At 37.7% G+C, this 22,182-nt stretch overlaps 1 protein-coding gene across 19 annotated transcripts in view; it reads right to left on the reverse strand.

Moving 5' to 3' along the window:
- CEP112 (centrosomal protein 112) overlaps positions 1-22,182 on the reverse strand; it is a 419,667-nt gene that overhangs the window by 101,979 nt on the left and 295,506 nt on the right. The window contains exon 22 of one of the 19 annotated variants that reach the window (XM_060080563.1): positions 14,172-14,230. The exons of the other annotated variants lie outside the window; for them this stretch is intronic. Coding sequence (XP_059936546.1) covers positions 14,210-14,230 — 21 coding nt within the window. The 3' untranslated portion in view covers positions 14,172-14,209. Of the gene's footprint in view, positions 1-14,171; positions 14,231-22,182 lie in introns of those variants that run through there. 19 annotated transcript variants of the gene reach the window in all.

Below are 22,182 nucleotides of genomic sequence, written 5' to 3' on the forward strand. Positions count from 1 at the left end.
GTCGGGTTCTACAGGGAGTCATGTGACATGAGCGTGTGGAGGACAGTGGTGGCCTGGACATGAGTGATTCTGGTACAGCACCAAGGAGGAGAGCTGGATCAGAGGGAGCTCAGGGTAGGAGGGGGGAACTGGAGAAGATGAGACAAGTTGTCCACAGTTTTGTTACCAAAAAAAAAAAAAAAGGAGAGAAATGGGCTGGAAGTTGCAGGGGAAGTGAGTAAAGAAAGGGCTGATGCTTGTTTTCTTTTTTACAAGACGAGAGAGCAGCATGTGTGTAAGATGATGGGAAAGATCTGGCCGTAGAGAAGGAAAAAACAAATGATGCCAGAGATCTACCGGCGGCATGTCCTGGAGTGAAGGAGAAGGGGTGAGTTCTAGGGCACAAGGGGACAGAGTGGCCTTTGCTGGGAGTGCAGGTCAATTATCCCTGGTACAGTGGTGGGAACTTCTGATCACTTCCAACTTCTCTGTGGAGTAGGAGAAACGATTCCTCAGCAAAGTATGAGGATGGCAGAAGAGACTGTTGGGAGATTTGAGGTGTGAGGAAAGGGTATGAATAGCCATGTAAGAAGTGGGAAAGGGAAGAGGCTGAGGAATCCAGTATGAGCCCCAGGACTCCAGGAGGTATTAAGGCCCACCTGACATTACCAATATGAGTTTAAAGTGAGGCCAATGGGTGAGATATGAACACCTCTAGCAACTGCCAATAGCAACATGGAGCAGAATCAACACTTTGGAGAATAATGAGAATAATTGAAGAAATAAAATTAACTTATCAACCTTCAAGGTTTTTACTATTTATGTGAACCTAAATCACAGTTGTCTGGATTTCTGAACTCTTCTTATATGAATCTAAAAAGCTCCAGTTTAGCATGGTTGAAAATTTATAGCTCATTTATCATGCAAACTGTCTCTAAAACAGTTTTGAATAATTTTATTCTCAGGATGGTACTCACTGTCCATTTTATTTCCATACATAAAATTAGGTTAGGGTTAGTTCTTTTAATCCAAATCTTATTTTTACAGCTATCATTACTACTTAGAAATACAATTTTCAAACAATCATCTGTAGCATGACCTGAACAGATGAGAGGAAAATCATCATCTTGAAATGAGAAAGTTGTTTTGTTTTCTTATCTCCGGCTCTTTCTCTCTGCCCCGACATGTGCTTGGCCTGCCCTCCCCCTCCCCCAAGCACTCAGTCCCCTCTGCTGTCCTCAGGTCACTCTTCTCTGCTAAAGAGCCCAATGTGTTTGTTTCTCTATGTAATTGCCATCAAAATCTTGGCTTTAAAAACCCTACTGGAAAGGAGCAAACCAAACAATTTTCACAAAGGTGTCGATGGTTGTTAATCATCTTAATTGCTACTGTTTCTCTGCAGGTCTTAATTCAAAAAAAGTCTCTCCTTCCTTTTTTTTTTTTTTCCTATCATTAATGGTGAAACTTCAGGCATTCATGATTTCCGGGAAGATGATTTGGAGAGAAGAAAATTAGGAGACTCCTCTAGAATACTTGTACTTAAGGCAGGCCCAGATCTTATAAAGAGAAATTTCTTTAAAATATAATAGCATACATTTCTGAATTAAATATTTGTTTTTAGGATTTAAAAGAAAGATGCTTCCCAGATTCTTGAAACATAGCATAAAGCTCAGTGCACTGCACAGTATTTCCTGTTCAAAAGCTTTGCAGGCATTCATCTGAAGCTTCTTCAAATACTGTGAATACAGTTATGGCCAGCTGGTGCCAGATTTTAATATATAACTGTGTACTACCCTGTCAACAAAAATATTCAGAGAATTCATAACAAATATTTATATTTAACTTAATATATTTACAGAACTTTCAAACTTGAAAATCTCTGTATTTTACCTTAAAATAAAAGTATAAATTTAGAATCATAAACAAAATTCATGATTTCCACTTGGGCCATGATAGAGTAACTGGGACCATACTTAATCTGCTGTAGTAAACAGCCAGAAAACTGGACAAGACACAGGAAACACAGCTTTAGGATGCTGGGAACAAGAAGCACAGGATTGTGACCCTGTGAAGGGAGGGGAAACAAATGCGACAAGCCCTACAATCACCCCTGTGTCCATCGCAGGGCATATTCTGGGCCTGAACACGGGGAAGGGGAATCGAAGCACAGCATAGCAGTATTGTGAGTAGAGGAAACACAGACTGGAGCTGGGAATCTGAGGAAGCTGGAATTTGTGGGCACCGAGTACTGGACAGGAGGAAGCTATGTAGAGAAGGAGCTTCAGAATCTACCTGGTTTCCTCTTGAGTCTGTTGCTGATACTTTGGGTATGTAAAGGGTTAAGTTCTATAAGGCCAAGTAAAAAGTGACTGGTGAGCTTTAAGATGAACAATTCCCAAAGCTCACACAAATCTGGGAGATATTTGAGCTCTAACCAGCCAGAATGAAGAGTCATCACAGAACATCCACAAAGGTCACACTTTAGTCATGGGGTTAAACTAGCCTTAGAGTAAAGAAAACCTCAAGTCAGTTCTAACAAAGTTCAAAAACAAGCTTCAGATGGGTCAAACTGGTCATCTGCAAGTACTTAATTGCTTCCTAAACAAAGTCTAATATTTTTTAAAAGAAGTCAAGAAAACCCAGCTTCCAACAATATAAATTTTATGGTGTTGATCATCCAATAAAAGATAACTAAACATGAGAAGAAGCAGGAATATGTGAGCTATAAGCATGAGAAAAATCAGTCAACAGAATTAGACCTAGAAATGATAGAGATGGTGGAATTAGTGGACAAAGTTCTTAAACTACCCATTAAAAACAGACCCAAATATTTAAACAAAAAAATTGAACACAGTGAAGAGAGAAATAGAAGTATGAAAAAGAACTAAATAGCCTAGAGCATAGTAATATACTACCTGAAAGGAAAATTTCACTGGTAGGATAAAAAACAGATTTGGCATTATAGAAGAAAAGATCAGCGAATATGAAGAAAAAGCATTTTAAATATCCAAATGATTGCCAGAGAGACAAAAGACTGGACTTAATGAATCTCTGAGACTATATCACATCATCTAACATATGTGAAATTGTATACCAGGAGGAGAAGGTTTGGGAAAATATTTAAAGACATAATGGCTGAAAATTTTCCAATATGAAGAAAACTATAAAACCACAAGTTGAAGATCAATGAACAAAAAACATAAACACAAAGGAAATCACATCAGAAACATCATAATCAAATTGAAAGAACAGAAATAAAGTCTTAAAAGCAGCCAGAAAAAAAAGATACATTAAAAAGATTAGAATAAGGATATTTCATCTGAAACTATGCTAGTCAGAAGATAACATAATGAATCTTTAAAGTGCTGAAAGCAAAAAAATCTGTCAATCTAGAATTGCATAATTAGTGAAAACATCATTCAAAACTGAAGATGAAATACAGATATCTTCAAACAAAAATCTGAGAGAATTTGTTACTAGCAGACATGCACTATATAAAAGGTTAAAGGCAGTTGCTCAGGCAGATGGAAAATGATGCTAAATGGAAACCTGGATCAACTCAAAGGGATAAAGAGCACTGGACATAGAAAATACGTGTGTCAATATAAATTATCTTTTTTCTCATTTAAAATTTCTTTTTGGGCTTCCCTGGTGGCGCAGTGGTTGGGAATCCGCCTGCCGATGCAGGGGACACGGGTTCGTGCCCCGGTCCGGGAAGATCCCACATGCCGCGGAGTGGCTGGGCCCGTGAGCCGTGGCCACTGAGCCTGCGCGTCCAGAGCCTGTGCTCCGCAACGGGAGAGGCCACAATAGTGAGAGGCCCACATACTGCAAAAAAAAAAAAAAAAAAATTTCTTTTTAAGACAATTTACTGTTAAAGCAAAAATAATAAAAGTATATTGTGGAGCTTACAATATAGGTAGAAACAGGTATAGGGAAATGGAAGTATACTGTTATTAAGATACTTACATTTTATGTAAACTGGTATAATAGTATGTGAAGGCAGATGTAACAAAGTACATATAAAAAATGAAGAGGTATATCTAATATGCCAATAGTAGAAATACAAATGGCAAAATAATAGATTGAAACCCAACAACATCAATAATCACATTAATTATTATAAATGGTTTAAAAACTCCATCTAAATCACAGAGATTGTCAGACTAGATTTAAAAGAAGGTGTAACTACGTGGTAATTTCAAGATAAACACTTTAAATATTTTAAAATGTTAAAATTAAAAGGATGAAGAAAGATGTACCACACAAACAGCAATTACAAGAAAAGTAGAGTAGCATAGCTAATATCAAAGTAGATTTGAGAACAAAGGAGCTTAGCAGAAAATAAGAAGGATATTTCATAATGATAAAAAATTTAATTCATAAATATAATATAAAAATCCTAATGTGTTTGTACCTAATTTCAAGAGCTTCAAAATACATAAGGCAAAGACTGACAGAACTGAAAGGAGAAATAGGCAAATCTACAAATTACAGTTGAGGGTATTTCAACCCTCTTCTCTCAGGAATTGATAGAAAAAGTAGATAGAAAATTGGTGAGGATATAAATGATCTGAAACAGGCTGTCAAACAACTTGACCATTAATTAAGAAAGACCATATTCTAGACCATACAAGAAATTTCAATAATTTTATTTAGTTATAATTATATAACTAAATTATAAATCCATAATAGAAATGTATCTGATGTCCCTAAAATGTTTGGAAAATAAACAATATAATCTAATTTTTATGAGTCAAAGGAGAAATCACATGGGAACTTAGAAAATATTTTGAAATTAATAAAAATGGAAGCACAGTATTTGTGGAATGGTAGTCAGTGCCTAGTGGAAATGTTTAGCTTTGAATTATTTTATTAGCAAAGAAAGAAATTCTCAAGTGAGTGATAAAAGTTTCCCCTGAAGAAGCTTGAAAAAGAATAACAAATTAAAGAGAAAGTAAGCAGAAAAAAGAAAATACTAAAAATAAGAGTAAAAAACCAATGAAATAGAAAAGAGAAAAACAAAAGAGAAAATCAATGAAACCAAAAGCTGGTTCTTTGAGAAGACATCAATAAAATCAATAAACCTCTAGACAGACTGATCAGAAACAGAAGAAAGAAGGTATAAATTACCAATATCAGGAATGAGAGAAAGGGGATATCACTATCAGATCCTACAGACATTAACAGAGCAATAAGGAAATATTGTAAACATATTGTCAAGTTTTCTTCTAATTTAGACAAAAATGCATAAATCTCTTAAATGATACAAATCACCAAAAGTAACTCAAGAAGAAATAGAAAATTCAAAGGGTCCTATATCCCTATATGTGTTAAAACACACACACACACACACACACACACAACCCTACTTACCTATATTCAGGCCCACCTGGCTTTACCAGTGAACTCTATTAAACACCTAAGGAATAAATAATACCAACTTCACATAAACTCTTCCAGAAAATAGAAGGCATAAATTACACCATGACAACTGGTTAAAGGAGCAATGTTCCTTCACCAAAACATGGATTCTACCTCTTACCACAATCAAAAGACTTACACCATCAGTTCTCCCCAGTCTCCCTTCTTCTCACATCACCAATATTTTCTCCTACATCGACTTGTTACCATGTGATTATAAGTAGGCTAGTTTTTCACACATGCACACCCACACCCCACAGCCCTCCCCAAAATCCTGGTATATCCTTGTGATGGTTTCACAAACATTTACTTGAAACACCTCCTCTGTGTTGGGCACAGGATGCTCACCATGTGACCCAGCAATTCCACTTCTGGGTGTATGCCTGAAAAACCCAAAATCACTAATTCAAAAAGATACATGCATCTCAGTGTTCACAGTAGCACTATTTACAATAGCCAAGATATGGAAGTAACCTAAGTGTCCATCAACAGATGAATTTGGATAAAAAAGATGTGGTACATATAGACAATGGAATATTACTCAGCCATAAAAAAGAATAAAATAATGCCATTTGCAGCAACATGGATGGACTTGGAGGGCATTATGCTAAGTGAAATAAGTCAGACAGAGAAAGACAAATACTGTAATGATTTTGCTCATATGTGGAATATAAAAATACAACACACTAGTGAATATAACATAAAAGAAGCAGACTCACAGATATAGAGAACAAACTAGTGGTTACCAGTGGGGAAGGGGGCAAAATAGGGGTAGGGGGCTAAGAGGTACAAACTATTATGTATAAAATAAGCTATAATGATATATTGTACAACACTGGGAATATAGTCAATATTTTATAATAATTCTAAATGGAGTATAACCTTTAAAAATTGTGAACCACTATATTGTACACCTGTAACTCATAAAATATTGCACATCAACTATACTTCAATTAAAAAATAAAGAAAAAGATTTAATGAAGTTGGGGAGGAGACAGATATGTGAGTAAATAAAATACAGCATAAGCGTCATGAGAGAGCTATGCACAGGGTGTTATTAGGGAAAAACTACCTGAGATACCTCACATCAGAGAAGGCTTTTGTAAGGAGACAAATATTAAAGGATGATGATGGCGATGATGATGATGATGGTGTTGTTGATGGTGATGGTGATGTTGATGGTGATGGTGGTGATGATGATCATAATGGCGATGATGGTGGTGGTGGTGGTGATGGTGATGATGATGATGGTGATGATGATTGGTGGTGATGATGATGGTGATGGTGATGATGATGGTGATGGTGGTAATGGTGATGATGCTGATGATGGTGGTGATGGTGATGATGGTGGTGATGGTGATGATGATTTGATGGTGATGGTGGTGATGATGATGGTGATGGTGGTGATGATGATGGTGATGATGATGGTGATAGTGGTGATGATGATGATGGTGATGATGGTGATGGTGGTGATGATGATGGTGTTGTTGATGATGATTGTGATGGTGGTGATGATGATGGTGATGGTGGTGATGATGGTGATGGTGGTGATGATGGTGATGATGATGGTGATGGTGGTGATGATGATCATGATGGTGATGATGGTGGTGGTGATGGTGATGATGATGGTGATGATGATGGTGAGGGTGGTGATGATGATGGTGTTGTTGATGGTGATGATGGTGGTGATGTTGATGTTGATGATGATGATGGTGATGGTGATGTTGATGGTGATGGTGGTGATGATGATCATAATGGTGATGATGGTGGTGGTGGTGGTGATGGTGATGATGATGATGGTGATGATGATTGGTGGTGATGATGATGGTGATGGTGATGATGATGGTGATGGTGGTGATGATGGTGCTGTTGATGGTGATGACGGTGGTGATGGTGATGATGGTGATGATGATGGTGGTGGTGATGATGATGGTGATGATGGTGGTGGTGATGATGATGGTGATGATGGTGATGGTGATGATGGTGATGATGGTGGTGATGGTGGTGATGATGATGATGGTGATGATGATGATGGTGATGGTGGTGATGATGATGATGGTGATGACGAGATGATGATAGCAACAACAAGTTAACTAGTATTTATTTTGCTCCTACTCTACTGTTAAATGCCTTACCCAAATTAACAGATCTAACACCTCAAAACCTCTGTGAGGTAAGTACGATTATTATCCTCATTTATAGACAGAGAAACTAAGAGATGAAAGGGTAAAAAAAAACTTGCTCAAGGTTATCAGCTGGGAATGAATAGGAATCAACTAACTGAAAAAGAAAGAGAAGAAAATTCCAGGTGAAAGTGGTAACAGATACAAAACGGGTCTCCAACATGGTATATTTGAGACACCATGCTTTCTTTTCTTCCTACCCAGCCATATTTCCTGAAAAGATAATCTCTACCCTCTGCCTCCATTTTCATTTAATTATTAACTAAGGAGTATATACTTGCTTAATGTAGAAAAACAGACAGATATATATTTCCTGTTATCTATCATCCGAAGTAACAATGTTGACATTTTAATGGTTTTTATGTGCTATATATTTGCATGTACCAGGATATTTCTGAAGTCTTTTTTCCCCCTATAATTTTCTTCCCATAATATCCAGCTCATCTTTATTAGGGAGTTGTCGATGATAAATCTTAACATAAGATGATGGTTTCTGTAAGGTTTTAACCTGAAGATTTTGTTTTGCTTTTCAAAAAATTTTTAATTTTATATTGGAGTACAGTTGATTTACAATGTTGTGTTAGTTTCAGGTGTACAGCAAAGTGATTCAGTTATGCATATACATGTATCTATTCTTTTTCAGATTCTTTTCCCATATAGGTTATTACAAAATATTGAGTAGAGTTCCCTGTGCTATATATCTTGTGCTACCGTACAGCACAAGATGATTTTCCTATTTTAAATTGAAATATAGTTGACATACAATGCTTTGTTAGTTTCAGGTGTACCAAAGAATGATTTGACACCTGCATGCATTATGAAATGATCAGCATGATAAATCTAATAACCATCTGTCTCCATACAGACTCCACTCTCGGCCCGCACAGCATGGCCGAGGGAACTGAGGGGGACAGAGCCAGGCAAGCGAGACACCCGGGAGGCTGCCCCCGCAGCAAACCCGGCCAGCATCAGGACAGCTCCGTACGCTGGGAACGGGGGCAAGAAGACAGATGGGCAGGGGTCAAAAGCACTGGGGTCAGCTTTGCCTCTTTGCATTATATAGGAAACGTTTTACCATGTAATTAGTATTTCAAAATATAATTTTTAAAAGCTTAATACTTGATTATATGAGTTGAGAATCAAAAATGTTCCCACAAATGTAGGAAAAGATGTTCTGTAGCCACGATGCAAGGAGTCATCCGAACCGGTTTTAAACCTTTCATCTCACTTTGGTGAACGCAGTTTTGCAGCCAACTAAGAGGTGCCAACCCCTCACTCCTGGCAGCCAGTAGTCAGAGGCAGACCCACCCCAACAAACACAGCTGTGAGGCTCGGTCAAGCAGCACGTCTCACGTAAGTCACTGCGATGTCAAGTCAGGGCTCGGAAAGTCCCCACCCCAGCCCTGAGCTCTCCCCACGAGCCCCCTAGCAGGTCAGCAGTCTGCTGTTCTCAGAGACTGTGCCTGACCAGCAAAGCTGTCCCTTATGATAATAGCAATAAATTCAGCTTTCTCTTTTTAGTTCAGATACTGAAAGGATACCGCATGACTTATTGAACCATAGTCCTCTATTACTGGATATTTAGATTGTTTCTAATACCTTATCATTATAAGTAACCCTTCCACCTAAGGTGTCCCCCTGGCAACGTCAAAATCCAACATCTCTGCAATTCTGTACACTTTAGGGGTAGGAGCTGTGCTACCGTCATTTATCCCCCGCCCCCACAGCCCGCCCCACACCAAGGCCAAAGTCAAGTGCCTTTTAAAGAGCAGATGCTCAGTAACGGTTTGGTGATTGAAATTCTCCTCCTCATAGAGATTCTTAATCCACAGTCTATGCACAGGCTTTACAAGTCCATGGACACCCCTAACATTTTATGCAAAGTTTTAGGTTTACTGTATTCTTCTGGAAGAGGATCTAAATATTTCAATAGGTTTTCAAAGGAGTATGTGGCCCAGAGAAGACTGAACGCCTCTGTCCCTGCGGCCTCACCACGTTTATCATGGAACCAATTCTGCCTCTCCATGGGTTTAAACCACCGCTTTTCCTTTAGTTTGTTGGTCTCTGACGTCTCCTCTGCTTTACCCAGTTCGGTTCTTTCTCAGTCTCACGCTGACAATGTTTTCCTGACTTGCCTCGCTGCCTCTGCTTCTAACCTACCCTAAACCCCTGCGGAAGAATCCTGCTTCCAAAGTCTGACCCCTTGGCCTGGTCCTCAAGGCCCTCAGTGATGCGGAGCCCACATCTCTTTCCTGCTTCAACACCCCAAGCACTAACTTTACCCTGTTAGGGTAGCTCTTCAAAGACAGGAATCTTTGTCTGTTCTATTAACTGATATATCCCAAGACCGACACAATACGACCGATAACTGTTGAATGAGTGAATAAACACTTTCTAATATGGACTAATGGGGTTTTCCAGGCTACTTTGCTGCTCTGTAGATTCCACCTCTCTACAAGCATAGCGTTCTTCCTTAACCCTACCAGTGTACACACACAGACCAATTCAGATGCTGACGCTTTCTTTGCTCACATCCTTTAGAACTGATTTGGTTTCCTTCCTTTTGTACATACAGTCCTCATTCCTGGTAATCTGCATGACGGTACTATAGTCTTTTGAAAATATGTCTTATCTTTCCTAATGGATTATGAACAGAGTTTGTGGCTCTGGCATTATTGCTATGCCCTTAGTAGTTTCCCGGAAAGTACTGTTTAATGAGTTAATGAAGAAAAGAGTGTATATGGTTTGAAATGGCAAGATTTTTGACAATTTTTGAAGAAAAAGATCACTTTCTATTTCTTCATCTCCACTCAGCATATGAAAGGTAAGGTGGAGGAGAGGCAGAGTGAGAAGTTTCATGAGTATTTTTAAAATGTGGTTTACCATACTTTATTATCTCTTCTAAGAGGAGATAAAAGACATCTTGGAGCAGAATGGAAATTGAGCATAAATGTTTATGAGAGAAAGCATCCATACTATTTCTTGTCTTCGTAAATGCAACTTATTTTACATGCCACAAACATTTTAAGACATTTTAAGATAATTCAAATATTACAAGAAAGTTGATTATAAAAATAACTTTTTAAAGATATAATTTAATATCAACTCAAAGTATTACTTTTCTAACATTGCAGTTACAGTGAAAACTTTTTCCAAACATCATATTAAATGACACAATTTTACTTAGTTAAAAACATGAAAGCTAATGAGAGATAATATGTAATTATGTCTTGCAGACTATTATGCTTGTTCAAACAGAATATCCATGTTTTTAAGGAACTATCTTTCCTTTCATTTCTACAACCTTCAATTTTCAGACTGGACTAAAGAAATCAATGTAGTTAATTTAAATTAATTAATTCAAATTACATTAAAATTAATATAATTAATTAAAAATTAATGTAATGTAAATTTTCTATTTGTTGTTCATTTAATGAAATACTCATATTGCTTTGCCATTCATTGGACACAATGTTTATTGAACTGAATGTTGAAAAAGGTTTAATCCATCCATGACGTGATCATACTAATTCTCTCAATCACATGACAATCTCCAAGGTCAACTACTTAATTGAGGATTAGTGGGGAGATGGTCATTTACAAGACTTCTGATGATCACATTTCTAATTTCAAAGTCCCTTTTTGAAACAACTAATTGGGACAGGAAATGAATGAACATTTGTCAAATCCATACTATGTGCCAGGTGAGAATACCCATATGAATAAGAGAAAGTCCCTGCTGTTGCATCCTAGAACATCTGAATCTTACTTTGAGTCAAGGTTAAGGTCTCAGTTTGACACAGTCATTACAAGAAACGGTACTTTAATTAAAGACTCCTTTTTCTTTTCCATCATTATGTACAAATCCTAACTAGAGAAAATGGCGAACTAGTCTAAATTGCAAAACATTCACAAATGTCATATTTAGTGATTCTTCAATTTTAAGTCACTTCTAGAAAATCGATTGAGTCATTTTATATGGTTGCTTTACCCAGAACAATAATCTAATAAATAGGAACCCCAAGTGTTTTGGTTTTGGTCACTGCCTATTTTTTTGTAAGAATCCCATGGAGAAGCTACATCCTCTATTATAGAAGGAAGAAATTGGACAGTTTTGGAAAAGGGCTGTGATATCATTATCAATATCACTATTGATTAACTGCTCTGTAACTATTGGTGGATCCATTCTCAGAAAAAATGCCCATATTCCTGAATTTGGCCCTATTTCTGAATATGCCAAATTAGTATTGGTTACGTTCTCTGTACAGACTTAGTAACTGTGGTCAGTACTGTGAACTAAAATAATGTGCGTTTAATGACAGCTAAACCTAAAGAATAACATGGGGCAGCTGGTTTTCTGCCCTCGCTGTAACTCACTGGGGCGAATTTTCTCACCACTGCAACATATATCCTTATGTGGCCTTAACACCCATAAATGATCACGTAAGATTTACATGAACTTCCTTCCCACTACTGAATAAGAAAGCAAACTGTGAAATAAGCTTATGGAAATAGTTAAAGAATTAAGATCTAATCATATTTCAAAAGCTCACCCTTAGAGAAGCTCTCTGAAGCAGAGGCCACAGAAACTGAAACTCATTTATTACTTGGGCAGAAATACAAACTTTAGGAGAATGAAAGAGAAAAAAAAAACTTTACTTTGCTCTAGGGAAGAAGCAACTATTCTCTGATGTGCAAAAAAGAATTTATCATCAAAGACCAAATGTAAATGGGGCCAATTAACTTTTCTAAGATTTTCTACCTCCTATAATATTTTTATGTCTTTGCAACTGTTATGCTTTATACCAAAATCTAATGTTGCATGATTTGACAAATGTTAAAGGAAAATGACTACTGTATTTAACAAATTTCAACATACATAATACATATTTTAAATATGCTTAATATATTTATATATGAGTGGCACATTTGTTGGTACGATATTTTTAGGAAGCAGATAGAAGATGTATTTCAAATACGTGACTTCAGACATCAAAAAATGTTGGCACTGTCCAGTGATCAAATGATGTTAATTGAATTATTGGTCAAGGAATAAATTATTTCAAATAAGCTGTGAATCTAGGAGTTAGATGTCCTGATTTGGCATACTCATAAATCCCATTAATATTTTACTTATTTTGGAAATTTTTCTACTTTTTGGCTCACTTGTATACAAAGAAATGTAACGAATATTAATTGAGAAGTTTATAAAATAATGTATTTATAGGAAGTTGCTATGTTAGGTTTGTTGGTAGTTCGATATAAAGCAGTAATCTCAATACTTAACAAAAACTTTAGTTCCTTTCCTGGATAATTTGGACGTTCGAGAAGGTGCTGAAAGGACATTCTTGAGATTTAGTCATTAGACCTTCCTTATTAAAAAAGGCCTAGAGCTTATGTAGTTTTCTAGGGTCGTCTATACTGAGAGAATTACCATACCAATTCATTGAAAAATAACACCCGAAACATTTGACAACAAGTATGATGCCCTATCCCCCATTCAGTCTGCACACAGAGGTCTTCAGTTAGTTTTGTTGCTGTGCAGGTGAATTTCCCATCACCCAGACCCTCAAAGCTGCTCCAACCATATTTTTCATCAACCCAAGATGCTTTGATTGACTAGTCCAACAACTGTTGCCAAATGGTAAGTGGTGGAGCATGGTGGTTATGAGCGCGAGCTTTGAAGTTAAACCAACCTGGGTGGCGTGACCACAGGCAAATTATCTAACTTTCTTGGGAATTATTTTGTAATGTGCAGAGAAGGTGGACTATAAAGATTAAACTGGACTGAGGTTTAGCCATGTAGGAACGGTGGACGTTCAAGATGGCAAGGGATCAGAGAGCGGTGAGTAAGCGCTGGAAGGAGGATAAGACCCGTTCTTTATGCAGGAGGGAGCAGGAAAAATAAAAAGCGAGGCAAAAGCCATCAAAAGGAGAGCTTGATAGACGGAGATCCTGAAGGTGAACTAGCTTAGTGAGGTTCCAGTCTAAGGCACGGGTGCACCGTTTGATGCATAAAGTGGAAGCAAGACAGAACTTACTTTACTAAAGCTGAGCTTACAAAACTGTAAGGCCAGGTATTAGAAAAGTCAGCTATCAAAATCAGTCTTTTGTAGTCAATTCTTGTTCCTCTTTCTTTCTCGTTCTCCCACTTGAAGTCCATAAAAATAACAATTTGCTTTATTGAGGAAGCAATTTTCTTCCTGACATGTCCCCAAGACTGGGCTGCTCCGCTGCTTTTGCCACTGCTAGTAATATTTATTTGTCGATGTTTATAAGTGACACATACAGGACATATGTATGCTTATGAAACACGATAAAGAACCCTCTTAAAATGACCATACAGCTTAATATCCAGCATTGCAAGGGCCGGTGCTTACTTTCCCACTGCATCCCCTGACTCTCCTGAGAATTAGCACTCTCTTGAATTTTATTTATTGCCTGGCTTAAAAAATAGTACACGTGTAAGTGCCACTAATGTATTATTTGGTTTTACGATTTTCAGCTTTATAAATCCATGTAATTGTGCTCCATGTAATTTCCTGAAATGTGCGGTTTCTCACACAGCACTGTTTCTAAGACTTATTCACGATGTTTCATTTGAAGCTGTATTTCGTCCATTTTCACGGCTTTAGTATATCCCACTGTGTGAACAGACAAAAATCATGCATTCATCTGTTAACGGGCATTTGAACTTTGCAAGTTTCTTCCTCCATGAGCTAGGCTGCTACGGACATTCCAGTACACGTCTTCTGGTGTGTATTTGTGAATTTCTAGGGTGTATGCTATATGCTAGTGAGTTGAACTGATGGTTGATAAATCCAATGTTCAACTTTACAGGATAATGCCACCAACATTTTGTATTCTCACCACAGTATATGCATTCTTTTTGTTCCACACTTTCAACCACACTTTGCATTGTCAATTTCCTATTTCTAACAACAGCTTTAATAAGGTATAATTCACATTTCATAAAGTTCACACTTTAATCTGCACAAGTCACTGTTTTCTAGTATATTCACAGAGCTATATATCTATCACTGCTACCAAATTCCAGGACACTTTTATCACCTCAAAAAGAAACCCCACAACCACTCATGGTCACATTCCATTTTCTCCTCCCCCAAAGCCACTGGCAACCACTAATTTTCTTTCTGTCTCTATGGATTTTCCTATTCTGGACATTTCACATAAACAGAGTCATACAACATAGGCCTTTTGTGTCTGACTTCTTTCCCTTAGCATGTTTCCAAGGCCCACCTATGTTGTGGCGTGCATCAGTACTACATTCCTTTCCACTGTCAAATAATACTCCCTTGTATGGATATACCACACTTGCTTATCTATTTGTCAGTCGATGAACATTTGAGTTGTTTCTATTTTTTGGCTATTATAAAATGACACTGCTGTAAACATTCTTGTAAAAGTTTTGTTTGGGAAATATGTTTTCAGTTTTCATGGATAAATACCTAAGAGTGGGATTGCTAGGTCATATGGTAACTCTATGTTAAACTTTCTGAGGAATTGCTAAACTATTTTCCAAAGCAGCTGCACCATTTTTCACTCTCACCAGCAAAGTATGAGGGTTCTAATTTCTTCACATATTTGTTAAAATTTGTTATTTTCCATCTTTTCGATTATAGCCATCCTAGTGGTATGCTGTGGTATATCGCTGTATTTTTTGATTTTCATTTCCTTAATGACTAATGACACTGAGCGTCTGCTTGTTGGCCATCTGTATATCTTATTTGGAGAAATGTGTATTCAAATCTTTTGCCCATTTAAAAAATTAGGTTATTTATCTTTTTTATTGTTGAGTTCTAGAGGTATTTATATAGAATGAATACTAGACTCTTATCCAGATATATGATTTACAATTACTTCCTTCTATTCTGTGAGCTGTTTTTATACTTTTTTGATAGTGCCCTTTAGAGCACAAAAGTTTTATATTTTGGTAAAGTCCAATTTATCTTTTTTTGGCATTTGTCCTTTTGTTGTCATATCTAAAAATCCTTTGCCTAATCCAACGTCATGAAGATTTACACACATATTTTCTTCTGAGTTGTATAGCATTTTCCTCTTTTATTGTTTCCTTCTAAGAATGTTACAGTTTTAGCTCTTATATTTAGGTCTATGATTCATTTTGAGTTAATTTTTTGTGTATGTTGTACATTAATTTTTTGTGTATGTTTCTCCCCTGAATTTTACAACAGCCTTCTCACTATTCTCTCAATTCTGTCCTATTCTTTCCAGCCACTTTTTTTCTGTCTGATATAGATCTACCCACTGGTGTTCTATGTAAACTGTGAGTGTGATCCCATCGTCCAGCCTCCTCTCTGCAGCCTTAACCTCTCCAGTCCCCCACTCTTTCCGTTCCTTGCACAGAAGCTGTAGTAAACACATCAGCTCAGGTCATTCTCTGAAAGCTCTACTTGCTTTTGGCTTTTCACAGTGATGGTCTAAAATAGTGGCTCCAACCTGGGAGCCTTGGACTTACGAAGCATCACAACATTATCAGAGGACACGAGAAAAAGCCCGTTAGAAGTGCTCGGGGCCTGAAGATAGAATCTTCATGATCTTCTGTGGAAGGGTTTTCCCCACCTCTCCAACCCCCATTACAGAGGTTGAGTTCTTCAGACTGTCCAGTTTCCTCCAACTAGGCCTTTGCAGAATCACTGCCAAGACTTCCATCTTAGTCTAACACCCACCTTGGGAATACACCTGATGCACTCACTCACCAGCTGGCCTTTTATTTCCTTTCAGACCAAAATCAGCACTGCAGGCCATCATATCTATATCCCAACTACATGTTATTCTGACCCCATTTGGAATGGGGAAGTCTTAATTCTCATATCAGTTTTGGGGGGTGATTTGTTTATATCTAATGTCAGACTGATTTATTATAGTATTAGTGTAAGTCTGATTTCACTAGAGAAAAAGGAATCAATAAAAGTATGACAAGAGGAAACAAAATAAAACAAGGAAACAAAATCTTGAGAAATAATTTGCAAAGCTTAAATGTCTGTTAATAGTCTATAGCATTGAAAAGTATTTCCCCAAACAGGATTACAATGAAGGAAGAAATTAGGAGAAATGATATCAGTATGAAAGAAGAAAAATGTTGTTTGAGACTCTAAACTTACTAAATCAGAATCACCAGGATCTCATAATCCAGGAATTTGTATTAAAAGCTCTCCTGTTACTTCTGATAATCAGCCCATTTGCAGAACCACTGTTCTAGTTAATTGAGGATATGACTGAGGGCACTTTCTTAAATAAAAGCATTAGGACAGGAACTTCCCTGGTGGTCCAGTGGTTAAGACTCTGAGCTCCCAATACAGGGGGCCTGGGTTCGATCTCTGGTTGGGGAACTAGATCCCGCATGCCACAATTAAAGATCCTGCATGCTGCAACAAAGAGCCTGCATGCCACAACTAAAGATCCCACATGCTGCAACTAAGACCCGGCACAGCCAAATAAATTTTTTTTTAAAAAAGCGTTAGGACAATAATTTATATAAATCACATAATTTCAGCTTACCATTCTGCTATCTCACTTCTACTGTGATTTATTTTTTTCATAAAAAGAGCCCAATAAGTTGAGATTGGTTGTTTTAAATGAATGAATATCATCAACTTTGATAACCCTGAAAGGGTTTCTATGGTAACAAAGAACAAAGATAATAAACACCAAGATCTAAATAATCAAGGTTGCTTAGTGATCTTAGGCTGGCTTACTTTTATTGGTTTTAAATGCAGTAAAAAGCAAACAGTTCCAAGGAGCCAGACACTATTACTACCAGAGTATGTGACTAATTATGTGCTTCCCCCAAACCCCAAACAAAAATAGACTGGAATATACTGTTTACTCATGAAAGCAATTAAAATACATAAATACAATTTTCACCAAGTCCATCATTCTCAGCATGTAGTTATTTATCTAATTCAAATCATGCAGCTAGGTGTTAGAATTAATGTCTCTGAGCTAAATACAAATATGGAAAGTCATTTTGGGGTTTGATCCTCATTCATTTTCAACCAAATATCCAAATTCATTTCGAATTCGCACAAGAACTGCAACAGCTTCACCTAAATCAGTTTTCTACAAGTTAAACATCCTTCCTATACTCAGATGTGATTGTGGAACTACTTTGATCTTTATTCCCAAATTTATTGCTCTGTGTAATCCATGACAAAATATAATGTGATTTACTATATCTCTATATGACAGCCCAGCAGCTGACAGAACTTAATAATTTAGCATAAGAAAAAAACCTTCTGGCACCAAAATATACAGATCATAATGGGGACTCTTTAGTATCAGTTTACAATGAAGCCTATACAAGCCCATCATAAGAACTTCAAAACAATTCTTTTTTTCTCATGCATTTAATGAAGGAGATTTTTATTCCTTAAACGTGCTTTGTAGCTGCAAGCAAAAAATTTTGGAACATTTTGCTTTTGTTCTCATTAAAACAATGCAGGACTAGTCGCATACTAATGTTCTTTTCTCAAAGAAAGGGACTAAATTTCTCCATTTAATTTGAAATAAGTGAATAAACACAAACATGGGAATCTTAGGAGACTCTAAAAAAAAAGGAAATTGATATTTGGTTATGATAGAGAAAAAGGACAGGTTAGATAGTTAGGCATTATTTATAATGAAATCAAGACCTGTCTTTGGAATTGCTAGAACTGAAGTTTCCCTGAAATTCCCTCTCTGAACGTGCGTCTGCATTCAGGGCAGGAAATGTCAGACCGGATGGTGCTAAGGTCTCCTGTGAGACCACTTCTCAGGGGGTCATGGTGGCTCTGGTGCTGCGGGTGGCAATGGGCCCGAGGGTCTCACGCTCCTGACCGAGGTGGCAGAGCGGGGCTGCCCCGGGCTCCCTCGTCCAGCACCCCTGCAGAGGACGAAGCCTCGGCCACGTGGTCTGGTTGGGCTCCCGGAGCTCCACGTAGCCTCTGGAACCTCACTGGTTTCCTAGCACTGAGATTCTCAACAGAATCCCCCCAGACCCCTGCCCCTTGGATCTTTAGGTATTTGTCAGTCTATGATCCAGTCAGTGAGGAGTCACCTCCTGTCGCCTCTCCAGGATATTTGGTTATAAAAGACAAATTATATATTCATCACTTCAATTCAAAAATTTGACACAACGTCTTCTTACAGGTATTTGAATGAAAGAGTCTCACCTAGGTGAGTATATTGCTGGGACTTCCAAGACGCCATCCATGCATTACATCTATCTTCCTGAATCCACCATGGGCCACAATCTGATCCCCTGCTTTGCAGGTCCACACACTCAATGTTGCCAGTGCCCCTGGGTGGGTTATTTGACTCATACAGACTGAAGCCATAGCAGACCCAGGTTCTAGAGGGTGTTTTCTGTTATCCTGTCTTCTATCCTTTCTTAAATGTCCTTTAGATTTGCACATAACCTTGCTCACATTCTAAACCAGCTTCTTGACATGCTTCATACCTATCATGTGTCAGAAACACTCATCTCTAGTACCGTAATCTCAGAACAGAACTTGGAAAAATTCAAAGAATTTTTACTGTCTCTTGTTTGGAAAGGTTATAGTTAATTGCTTCAGAATGCAAAGCTACTAAAATCCTTGAAGTGCTTTTCTGATGAACTGTATGACTGCTTTTCAATCCATCCCAAATAAAAGAACAAATAAAACTCTATATGCAAATGTACCACAAGCCAGGCTTTGTTCCGGAGTGCTTTGGTGGATTCTCAATCTTTTAAAATGGTCACAAGCCTTCTGAATATTTAAATACAAAAAAAAAAAAAAAAAAAAAGACATGAACTAAATAATTTACTAGACAAAGAGGCAGAAACTAAATTTTAAAATTGTCTTGACTGGTCAAAGGTATAATACAAATGTTTCAACCCAAAATACACTCAAAAGCTGTCCCCCTCCATCTGGTTTACAAAGTTCAAATATAAAAATGTAGTATTTAATTCTCCAGTGTTGTTTCCCTTTTATTTTGAGGTGAAATAATGAGAAAATGTTTCCTATGCACAATCTCCTAAAGTGTTATCTTTTTCCCCACATTTGAAATAAAATCTGTGGCTGCCAACAGAAGATCCTTAGGAACATCTACCAGTAAGAAACCCTACATCCTTCACAGCTTAGACGAAAAGCTCCTGATGCTTCCAATACACTCATCTCTCCACTTCACCCCGACATACCACATTATGGGTTAGATCTACTCTCTTGTTTTTGTCTCCTACTCAACTCTGACTTCAGAGCCAAAAATTCAGGGTTTTCGCCAAATCAAGGAGTCTCAAGCCAAGGAATTTGGATGTTACTCTGGATGCAGTGGGTGCATTAGAGGTTTGTGAGCCGGGAGCGAGGTGAGCTATCACAGGGAAGACGCGTCCCCCAGGACTAAGGAGAAGGAACCAGAAGAGCAGAGCAGAAAACGGTGGCGACAGTCGGAGAATTGCTGCTTTTGTTTCAAGTCCTAACACAGCTACAATAATTGAGGAGACAAATGAAGTGAAATGGGGTTATCCCAGCCTTGTGCCTCTTTCTGAAGGAGAAAGTTACATTAGGGGAAATCAGAAAATTAAACCAAAGGAAACAACAGCATTTTGAACTCTTTACATGTTATCTACCTTTCTACCATCTATCTTACAGAAACACGTGGGCACCCAAGTGCTGACAAGCTCACAAATGGATTTTCCTATAGTAATTCTTCGTTTAAACATGGTTAATTTTGGTATATTTTTCAGAGTGCAACTGGGATAAATGGAAGATGTATTGAGAGATCTAACTATGGGTGAATCATAAATAATCCCTTAGAAACTGAGGATAAGAACCTTGTCTTTGTGTGGATGTGAAGTCACCTCTCATAGCTGTTCCCACCTCTCGATATACTCTTCCCAGTATTACCGATGGCCTTCTCTTCCATAACCCATTTTCTGTTTTTAAATTGAGATATAACTTATTTACCATCTTATTCACCCTTTTCAAGTGTACAGTTCAGCAATTTTTAGTATATTCACAAAGCTGTGCAATTATCATATTTGTCTAATTCCAGAGTATTTTCATCACCTGAAGGACACCCTGTACCATTAGCTGTCATTCTACATCCCTGCCTCCCCTCGGGCCCAGTAAACCCCTAATCTACCTTTGGTCTCGATGAATTTGTCTATTCTGAATGTTTCATATACATGGAATAATATAATATGTGTTTTTTTGTGTCTGGCTCTTTTCACTTGCACAATATTTTCAAGGTTTATCCTTGTAGCATGTAACAGTAGTTATTACTTTTTTGCGGTACACGGGCCTCTCACTGTTGTGGCCTCTCCCGTTGCAGAGCACAGGCTCCCGACGCGCAGGCTCAGTGGCCATGGCTCACGGGCCTAGCCACTCTGCGGCATGTGGGATCTTCCCGGACCAGGGCACGAACCCGTGTCCCCTGCATTGGCAGGCGGACTCTCAACCACTGCGCCACCAGGGAAGCCCTTGTTCATTACTTTTTATGACTGAATAACATCCCACTGGATGGATATACCACATTTTGTCTACTTACCATCATTAGATGGGAATTGGGTTGTTTCTACTTTTCGAATACTGTAAATAATGCTGCTATGAACATTTGTGTACAAGTTTTTGCATGAACATGTTTGGAATTCTCTTGGGAAACACTCGGGAGTGGAATTGAGGGGCCCTATAGTAATTCTATATTTAACTTTTTTAGAAACTGCCAAATGGTTTTCCAAAGTGGCTGCACCTTATGTTCTAATTTGCCCACATCTCTGACACTTCTTCTCGTCTGTCTTCTCGATTACAACCATTATAGTGGGTGTGAAGTAGTATTGCATTGGGATTTTGATTTGCATTTCTGTAATGACAAATGATGCTGAGAATCCTTTCATGTGCTTATTGGCCATTTGTATACCTACTTTGGAGAAATGTCTATTCAAATCGTTTGCTCATTTTAAAATTGGATTATCTGTCTTTTTATTGTTGTTATGAGAGTTCTTCATATGGGTTTCTAGACCCTTAACAGATAGATGACTTGCCAATATTTTCTCCCATTCTGTGGGTTATCTTTTCACATTTTTGCTGGCTATATTCTTGGAGGCACAAAAGTTTTTACTTTTGATAGAGTCCAATTTGTCTATGTCCTCTTTTGTTGCTTCTGCTTTTGTTGTCATGCCTAAGAAACCATTGCCTAATCCAAGGTCCCCCAAATTTACTGGTATATTTTCTTTTAAGAGGTTTTATAACTTTAACTCTTACATTTAGGCCTAGCAGGGCTGCTATCAACAAATTCTCTTAGTCTTCGTTTATCCATGAATCTTTTATTTCTCCTTCATTTTTGAAGAATGATTTTACCGGATGTAGAATTCTTGGTCAATAGTCTTTTTCTTTCAGGACTTTGAATATTTCATTCCACTGCCTTCTGACCTTCATGGTTTCTGATCAGAAAACAGCTGTTAATATTTCCATTAGCTCTTTAGATACAGTTTCTTTAGTTCTTCAAGCATATCTAAAAGAGCTGATTTAAAGACTTTTCCTAGTAAGTTCAACATGGGCTTCCTCAGGAATAGTTTCTACTGATTTTGTTTGTACCT

This window comes from Mesoplodon densirostris, chromosome 18, assembly GCF_025265405.1.
Source record: "Mesoplodon densirostris isolate mMesDen1 chromosome 18, mMesDen1 primary haplotype, whole genome shotgun sequence".
NCBI lineage: Eukaryota > Metazoa > Chordata > Mammalia > Artiodactyla > Ziphiidae > Mesoplodon > Mesoplodon densirostris.